The 10,141-nt window shown below is 41.2% G+C and overlaps 1 protein-coding gene across 1 annotated transcript in view; it reads right to left on the reverse strand.

Annotated features, from left to right (window-relative positions):
- Positions 1-3,178, reverse strand: part of HOOK1 (hook microtubule tethering protein 1) — a 67,503-nt gene extending 64,325 nt beyond the window's left edge. Inside the window, exon 1 of the mRNA XM_082833283.1 lies at positions 2,954-3,178. Coding sequence (XP_082689409.1) covers positions 2,954-3,016 — 63 coding nt within the window. The 5' untranslated portion in view covers positions 3,017-3,178. The remainder of the gene's footprint in view (positions 1-2,953) is intronic.
- Between the last annotated feature and the right edge of the window lie 6,963 nt (positions 3,179-10,141).

Consider the following 10,141-nt stretch of genomic DNA (forward strand, 5'->3'; position numbering starts at 1 on the left):
CTTGACTTCAAGAAACAGAAAGTCAACACAGCATGGTGGGCACGGAGGAGTGTGGCATGAGACCAGTATGCAGAAAGTTGGGGAGGTGAGGTAAGACCAACTATGCAGTAGCTGACGAACAGCAAAGTTCACTGGGAATTATCCAGAGAGGTAAAGAAAAGCCTAGAGGCAGGAACCTAAGAAACTAAGGCAGAAGATAATTTCACAAAGGAGCCATCAATTAAGCTAAGGATAATATAATAGTTCCCAGTCTGCCAATCCCAGTACGTGAAGGCCTTAGAGAAAAGAGCTCAAGTGCAATGGGCTGAGGAGTAAATTAAAGCTCAAAAAGTATAAAGGATGAGTACTTAAAAATGCAAGAAATATGACTGTGAAGGAAGAGGGGGAATACAGTGTAGCTTTAATAGGGACTGATGGCTCTTTTTCTTTTTAAGAGAGGGAAGATTCGAGCAAGTTTACATGTAGAGAGGAAAGAGCTAATGGAAAGGAAAAAAATAAATACCAAAAGGGGATAAATGACAGAGCAAAGTTTTACAAGAGGTGAAAGAGGTGGACCTAGAGCCAGAGCCAAAGATAAGGAGGAGGTCGTTTTCCTGATGGGGAGAAGGTTTGGGGCTCAAACAGGGTACTGATAAAGGTTTGCAAGGAGAAGTAAGAGAGGAACTGTGTGGTTATTCTTAATCATAAAGCTGGGCAGTTTACAGGAACAGGAGAATTTGGCTGTAGCAGCATTTGAGAGGCAACAGTCTGCACGTTAATTCCATTTTCTCCATAGTGTTTCAGCAGCCTGAGAGAGAACTGGAGAAGCAAACAACCAGTTATACTCTGTCACCTATGATTCCTTATCTTTCCTTATATTATAAATAATATTTTTACATGGGACTTCCCTGGCGGTCCAGTGCTTAAGACTGTGCTCCCAATGCAGGGGGCACGGGTTCGATCCCTTGTGCGGGGGAACTAAGATTCAACATGCCACATGGCGCAGCCAGAAAAATAAAAGTAAATATAAATAAATAATATTTTTACAGTTTTTAAGGAATTTTGCCTTCCATTATAAAAAATACACAGCTCTGCCTACCACATCAATTAAAATAGAAAATTCTTTGATTATGCTTGATATCTTTCTTCCTCAGTGACTTATACAAAGTAGGAACTTCACTATTTATTAATACTGATTAAAACAATGGATACAGTCACAAAATATTTTAAATTTTGAAATACAATTCAAGAAAATCCTATACTTCACCACCAACTCTCATGTAAGTCAATGACATCATAAAGACTAAGTTTACTAGGTAAGTCATGTTTAGAGCAACAATGCAACAGATTAGGATACACCCTTTAATTAGTCACTTGTTTAATAAAACACATCATTAGAAGTAATGTTGCCTTGTTTCATGACAGCCTTAAACATGGCATCTAAATCCCAATACTTCTTTTTTTTTTTTTTTTTTTTTTTTTTTTTTTGCGGTACGCGGGCCTCTCACTGTTGCGGCCTCTCCCGTTGCGGAGCAACAGGCTCCGGACGCGCAGGCTCAGCGGCCATGGCTCACGGGCCCAGCCTTTCCGCGGCATGTGGGATGTTCCCGGACCGGGACACGAACCCGTGTCCCCTGCATCGGCAGGCGGACTCTCATCCACTGCGCCACCAGGGAAGCACTCCCAATACTTCTTTTAAGTGAAAATACAGATGAACACTTTGCTAATTGCTTTTAACTCAGAAACTCCAGATGCTTGCATTCTACTTAAAGCAAAAGCTATTTACCTCCAAAGTGTAACGGTTGCTTTACATTATGGTTATTTCCAATAAACTTCACACATTGTCAGAAACCTTCCCTAATTTCTCATTCTTTTGAATTACATGCATTGTGAGATAGACAGGGAATCTCATCAACCAATTACCGCCTCCTAATCCAGTCTGTTTACATTCCATTCTGCACACAGTCCCCTACACAAAACTAAACAACTGGTTTAGGGATGAGCATCATTGACAGCACCTTGGGGACCATCGAGCATCAACCTTGCCCAATGTGGGTTAGAAGCCACACCTGAATGTCAGCTCTCTCTGATCGCTGAGCACCTCCAAAAGGTGACAGAGACATTGTTTTGCTGGTGGGAATAGTGGGGACAGATCCTGCCCGTCCAAACCCAACAAATTAACAGAAATACTAAACGCGGATAAAGTGCAAACGAAAATGCCACGTTCTTTTCTTTAAGGAAAATGCTTGTCCATTGGAAGGGGAGGGGAACAAGTGAGAAAAAGGGAATACATGCCCCCACCCCTAACATATCTTCTGATCCATGCAGGAAATACGTGGAAACATCTCTTCTAAGAGGCTTCTACAAAAATGGATGTCCTGGGGTCAGGGAGAAGCAATGATCCACTAACTAAAACCACCTCTTGGTCACCCGTGTCCAAGTAGAGGAAGGTGCTTGCAGTGGGAGGGAGGTTTCAGCGGGGGTCTTCACTCCCAAGTGACACAAAGGTCACTGTGGGAAGACTGTTCAGCAGACGGAAGGCAAGGGTGTCAGTGGCCCAGAAAGTCTAGGGCTTGGGCGCAGGGCAGGGGCAGAAAATGGGAGAGCAGGGAGTAAAGGGATGGGCGCTTGGCTCCCGCCACAGCTGTTCGGAGCACGATCAGGGCGGTAAGACGAGCCTCCTCCGTCCCGCCCCCCAGAGCTCCCTTTACCCTCCCCCCGCCCTCGAAGACATAAACACACGCACACTCACTCACGGACGCACACCTGCCCCGCGACCCGCAGGTGGCACTCTCGCGGTCAAGGGCGACGCGAGGCGCGGAGGGCAATGCGCGGAGTCCGGGGCGCAGGTGGCCCCCGCTACGGCGCAGGTGGTCCCCGCTGCTCCGCAGGCTCACCTGAGAGGTGCCAGTGACCAGGCACCCCCCAGGACCTCTCCGCGGTCTCCCGGCCCCCCTCGCCCCCTGGTACTCACCCAGATGATGAGGCTGTCGCACAGTGGCAGCTCGGACTGCGGAAGCGGCTGCGTCTCTTCCATGGCCGGGACTGCCGTCAACTACACCGCTGACACCAAAACCTCCCTCCTCCCCGCGCTCCGCCAGGCGCCGGTGTCGAGGACCTGCTCGCCCGTCCGGAAAGCTCGGTAGCCAGGCCCAGCGACCGCGCCGCTCACGCGCGAAGCCTCGCGCTGCCGACGTCGCCGGCGTAACCCCCTCCTCGCCGCTGCCCCTGCCCCGCCCCGCAGTTCGCCCCCTCCCCCGTCTGGCCCGGGCCGCGCCGCTCAGCACCTGAGCCCCGCCCCCTCCCCTCCCTTCCCCTCCCCGCCGTCCTCCCACCCCTCCTTTCCACTCCGGCACTCCTTTCCACTCCGGCACACCTCTCCCCTCCGCACTGAGTGACCTGGGCGCGCACCAGTCACAAAGAAGATAGGTGCCGGAGGGGGACGGGTGGGGCGGGGAGGGGGCGGGAAGAGCGGGAATAGGTTGAGCAGGAGGGATTGCTGATTGGACACGCCCTCTTGGGCTTCGACCAATCAACGTGAGACAAGACTGTGCCTCCTAGAGAGCGAGCGAGACGGTGGGAAGGGGTTTATGACCTGGCAGGTGCAGCTAGGGTGGGGGGCAGCGAGTGCGCGTGCGCGGTTGGGGGTTGCTGAGGCGCAGCCCCAAGGGCAGAAGCGGCCACGGGGGCCTAAGGGTACGCAGGGCCGGCTCGGGCATCTTCCGGCCTCCTTCCTCGCCGGTAGGACAAGCTCCTGGCTACAGCTATGGAGACCCACACTGCTTCCACAACGTCTGCAGAAATAGATCCTACCCGTGAATAAAAACCACTCCAGATAGGGAGAGTTGATTTTCTTCTAGGCTCTCATTAGAAAACGATATTTTAATTTGCAGATAAGGCAAAGAAATGTGTTTCCTATGGGAGAAAAATACTATAAAGCTGCTTAAATCAAATAAGCTCTCACGAGATTACAAATCATGGGCAATTTTATTTTAAATGAGGCAAAAGGTAGGAAAATGAAAAATGAAATGATCTTTTAGTTTTCAAAAAACATGGAAGATATCAATGTACAATGCTTCTTATTTTTCTTTAACGGTTGAAAACTTGTCTTTTCTGAGAATGTTCATGGGGGAGGGGGAGGTGTAAAATTGGAAACTCTCCAAGGTACTGATGTATAGCTTAGGCTATTGAAATGGGCTGGCATATTGTTAGTCTTGCTGTTGATTTACATCACTTCAACTCATTCATAAACTCATCAATTCATGCTCTGTGTAAAAATGCAGCTGGATCCTTTCTATTACTGCATCTTTATACTTAGACACTGAAAGTTTAAAACCGATGGATGACTGCAATTAAAAGCCCGCCAATATAAATCAGTCTCATTCTAAAATACAGTACATGCATTTGTTATTGAGTCCCTTAACATTATTCCAGAACTTTCTTACCTTGTGTGAAGTATTTTATACTTCGGGACACTAGCAACATTAGTAATATGACTTAATGAAAAGTAAAAGATCTAAGAATTGAAGACCTTGTCTGAGTCTTGACTTTACTTCTCACTGGCAATGATGACAGCTTTCTCCTCTGGAACCCAACCACCACATTCCTGAAATAATGCTAATGACGCTAACCTGCCCTGCATACCTCACAGAGGCAAAAATAATGGATGTGGAAGATTTTTATGAATTAAAAACTCCTTTGCAAATATGAGTTACTGCAACCATATATGCTTAGAAGTGTATGAGAACACTTACTACTAAGAGCCACAGGTGATTAAACTACTTGAAGTATTTAAGAAGAGTAAGTGAGGGGCAACTGAGTTATCCTTCTGGGCTTTATACAAGCAGAGAATAGGTCCTTAGGGAAGGATGCCCAGTTGTCCTCATGGTACTAGATCTAATGAGAAAATATGTGAAGGACATGATTGTGAATTCAGAGAAGAAGAAATACAAATATTTCAAACAAATATGAAAAGTTAGAAAAGTGCAAAACCTGAATCATTGAAATAAAACAACACAAAACAATGTTGAAAAGAGTAAATAAAGTACACTTGCATATACAACTGGAACAAGCATTTTAGAATATTTTTCTAAGTTTTTAATTATAAAATTAGCTTGCATTACATTATACCAGGAAAAAAGATATTAAAGAAATGCCTGATACAATATAGGCTGTTATTTTCCAACTTCTGGCATTCATTCCTAAAAGTCAGCATCCATATTTGGAGAATTGAATAAAGCTAATTTTTAAGCACTAGCCATGGAATTATAAATTGGCACAATCTTTCTGAGAAGTCTTTGAGAATAGATATCAAGAATCTTTAAAATGTTCAAAGCCTTTAAGTCAATTTTACTTCCAGAATCTATTCTAAGAAAATAATCAGATGCCAACCAAGTTGTTGATTGCAGTGCTATTTATCAAAGCAAAAAAAGAAACAGCCATTAAATGTCTGAAAGAGGAATGATTAACTACATTATGATACATCCATACAATAAAATATATTGTAGATCTTAAAATAGTTTGAAAGAAGTTTAATTACTCAGGAAAATGCTTACAAAATAATATTAAAATTAAAAAGTGATGATACAAATCTGTACATACAGTATGGATTTCTCTCTCTGTATATATATAGACACATATCTGTGGACGCATGTGTGTGTATATATGTATGTATATATACACAGAGAGAGGAGAGACTAAAGGAAATAAACAAAAATGTGAATAGTAATAATGATAATATCTAGGTTTTGGAATAATTGGTAAGTTTTACCTTCTTTGTACTTTACAATAATTTAGAAAATTTCTGTAGTGATCTTATCATCTGTAAACTCGAATAATACTTGTATATTTCTGTACATGTGTATATTGCTTAGGGATTTTTTTGGTGGTAAGTGAGTGAAATCAAACCTGGTAACTATAAAGAAAACAATGTTATTGCAAGTGTAGAAAATCTCACAGATTCGGAGAAAAATTTGAAGAACTCTGCATGGGAAAGGGCAGGTCCCAGAGCAGCTCATCAGATCGAGGTAGCAAAAATTATAAGAAGTCTTTTCAGGAGAGCACCACCCAGATGAATATGATAAAATGGTTGTAAGTCTTTCTGAGTCATTCTGTTCAAGATTCAAGTTGCAGGAAGGGCATCTGATGGGTCTATCAGGGATATGTATCCAACCCTTTGCCAGAAGAGGACAAAGGACCTCGACTGGCTGCCCCACCAGGACTGCAGACCCAAGTTGAAATCATGGGGTGGTTGCCCCATGTGGATGGAGTAGGGGAGCTGGATGCCTGCAGACAAAAACAAAAACAGCAATTCGCTCCACATTTTCTCTTATGGTTGCTGTGAAGACCAAATGCATATAAAATGCCTAACAGAATTCCTAGCTCATAATAGTTGCTCGATCTATTTTAACTATTATTTACACTGTGTGTATGTCTTAAGGTGTGTGTGTGTGTTTGCACTCATTAAAAAAACTGAAAGAAGATATATTAAAATGTTTGTAGAGGTTATTCACTGTGATTATTTTTTTTCATTTTCCTATTTTACCAAAATGAACTAACATTACCTTTTTAAAATAAACCAAAAAAAATTTAAGAGAAAGACGAGGTCAGGATGAGATTTTAAGCTCTGAATTGAACTCTAAGTGGATGGATACATGATAAAAGGAGAAAATCCCTGATTAAGTACCTTAAAAAGAATTGTAGTAGGCTCTCCTGTAAAGAGGAAATCTATGTCTTGCACACTCAAACCATGGAGTGAAAAAATGGAGAAGTCTAAGGTTTTCTCTGCTGATATGTAGATACCCTGAATGGCTGAGGGTGTTCACCAGCTAGAAGAAAACCCTGGCCTGGACAGGCATGGAACTAGACATTCAAAAAGAGCAGCCATTCTAGCAGAGTCACCATATCAGCAGCAGACAATCCAGTGGACCTTGCCAGCAAAGCATTCATTCCTGAAGCATTCCCCCACACAGAAGATCCAACATCCGATCAGCATCGAGATCCACAGTCAGTTAAATGCAACAGGAGACATATCTAGATTGTAACAGTTTTCAGAATCTGGGAGATATTTTGAAATAAGAATGCCCAGGCCCTGGGCAAGGGGATTTACAAACCCTAGGTAGGGAAGAGAGATGATGACAAAAATTGACATTTTAAAACAGCTTCTAGTTCTCAGACCTGTGATCACAGTCAGTGCAAGTGCCTAGCTCTGTTAAATACTGTACTGGGTTTAGGGAAGCAAGACCAATCCCAAACACTAACCATGGGTGAGTTTTAGGCTTTGACAAAGAGACAATCTTGGACAGAATTGACTTGGGCACTCAGTAGATCTGAACTTTTAGGTGATGGGATTAGGACAAACTTCATCCCCACAGGTATTTTCAGCCATGGTGACTATTGAGAAAGAAACTGGAGAAAGGGGATAAAGGATGTGGACTACTTTCCACTGTGTATAAAAGGGAATAATTTCACTCCTGTTATGAAATTAATGTTCATTTGGAGACTGTTCATGACACTGAGAATTTTGCTTCTGGAGCTTTTATAGACTTAAGTGATTTTATATCACTTAATGATACTGCTTTTTAATGCATTTTAGTTCAGTATTTACAAGTGATGTTATTACTAACCTGTTGGGTTGCCCAAAAAGAGATTATTCTAGGGTTTCAATGAAGAAGTGCAAGTTCAAATTAAGGGTGAAGTCATCTCTGTCACTGATGAATGTACATCTACAATGCAAGGGATTTCAAATTTATACTATTAAGAAAATATTGCAAGAAGTGACTCCGAGATGGAGATTAGCATGCAAAAGGTTTATTAAGAAGTGCTCTTGGGAATAACAGCCATGGAAGGGAAGGAAAGGAAGCAGAAGTGCTCAGAGGGAGAAAGAAGGAAGGCTGTGATGCAGTCCTACTGAAAGTCCCAACCAATCCCTGGGGAGCTCTGAAGCTGGAATGACCCTTCTGAGATGTCTGAGTTTGGATGAAGGGGGCTTGATCCTTATGCCACCATGTTGACGAGTCCTTGGATGTGGACTATTGTGGAAAGGTGGCATGACAGCCTAGGCAATTCACAAAGGCTGATGGCTGTCTGCCAACAGCACTCCCAGATGTTGGGATCTGGGTATCACATCACAGTATCATCTGAACAGCAGTAATGTCCACAGTCATTTAGGTAGAGGTGGGGGCACCATCACTCAGAACGGTAAAGCATGGTTCAAAAAAGCATGGACAGGTTACCTTAACTGGGGCAATAGTATCATAACCACACAGTTAAAATGGTCACAGAGGAAGCATGTTGGTATTCCTGGTTCTTGCATTGAGAAGGCACCAAAATGGAAAGGGATCGTAGCCATGGTTACAATTTCACGTAGGGGCTTGGTGTCAAAACACCAAACAAACGCTGCCTTAGAGAATTTAAAACTGGAGTGCCTGGGGAAACAAAAGTTATGAAAGATAAATCACAACATAGGGTGACATTATCAATTGCATTTTACACTGATGGGAAGGAATGATAAGTTTGCCATTTATTGAGTGAAGATGAATATAACTATTTCATTTTATTAAGCATATTTAAACTTACCCCAAAGCTCTAAGTCAAATAAAATTGGACCAGATTATTTTATCTTGTCCTAAGGCACTCAGATGAGAAAAAAATGTAATAGCAAGGTATATGTTCTTAAAAGCTATGTTTTCAAAAACATAAAAACAATAGGTAACAAAAATAAACATTTAGTAAAATGTACTGATGATGTAACCAACCTAAAGTATCACTTAAACATATAAATCCTGTACTTTCTAGCTCAGCTTATTTAAGTGAATTACAAGACATGTCATCATTTTACACTCTGTTAGAAGAGATATCCATATGCCGCATTCTGTTGGTGACCTGTTTCTTCTATACAAAAATCCTTCTAATCCATGTAAGCAGATTTTTAAAATAAAATCTAAACACTGACACAGTGGCTAATCACTTAATCCAAAGATGTTTGTCTCAAAAGCAAGCAAAATCTAACTTTACAGTATAACTACCCAAGGTACCTCCTATTGTTTTCAAGGGTATTGAAAATAAATATTTTAAAATAAGAAGTTCTTTAATTTACATTATATAAATGGAAAATGAATAAAATCACATTCATGAGACAAGGTTCACAGAAATAATAATAAGAGCATGATTTCTAAGAATGACAGGGATCACTGTGTTAGAGATACTGCTTATATTTTATTATAGCTTGAGAAAACTATAATTGAAACCATCGTGGCTAAACATGGTATTCTGAAACCTCCACACATATATCAGTTGAAAATACAGGAAGTGATTTTTGCCTGAGGAAATGTATCTTCCTCACTCTCCATGTGTTAGATAATATAACTTATATAGAATTTAATACATCTTAAAATACCAAAATGCTAAAAGGAAGAAATGTATCAGACCATTTAAGGACAGAAGAAGGGGGGAGCTATCTAGCCATGAAAAGTTGGGCTGTAAAAACAAAGACAGAAATGCCAAGAAAGATGTGTGATGGGTTTGTTAATAGAAGCAGTTGTAGGAAATACCTAGAAGTCCAGTTATGGTTAATAAAATTTTTGAAATGATTTAACCAAATAAATAAATACTATGTTATGTGATTTGGAAATATTTTCCAGATATCCCCCAAACAAAACAAAACAAACATAAATTAAAAAACTGATCAGGGCTTAGCCTTATAGAGAAAAGAGAGAAGCTGCACATTTCATTAACGTATGGGACTTCACGCTGGAACAGTGTTTTGTATGAACATGATTGGTAACCATGAAGATATCCAGTCCTGAGGCTATAAAAACCTACAACAACAACAGCAACAATAATAACAGCTAAAATGTATGGAGTACTTATTAGGTGCTAAGCTCTATTCTAAGTTCTTCATCTTTGCTGATTCATTATCCTCAACAAACTGACAAGGTAGGTAACACTTTTAATCTTTATTTTATAGATGAAGAAACTGATCATATAATGAATAAATTGCATACTTCAGAAAATCTCTTTTCAAATGTAAAGAGGAGAATTCTCCTAGGGGAGATCAGAACCATTTTTTTAAGCTTTATTGAAGTATAATTGATATACAAACATTTACACACATTTAATATATGCATATTGATGAGTTTGGACATCTGTGTATACTCATGAT

This window comes from Leucopleurus acutus, assembly GCF_964270905.1.
Source record: "Leucopleurus acutus genome assembly, chromosome: 2".
NCBI classification, from domain to species: Eukaryota; Metazoa; Chordata; class Mammalia; order Artiodactyla; family Delphinidae; genus Leucopleurus; species Leucopleurus acutus.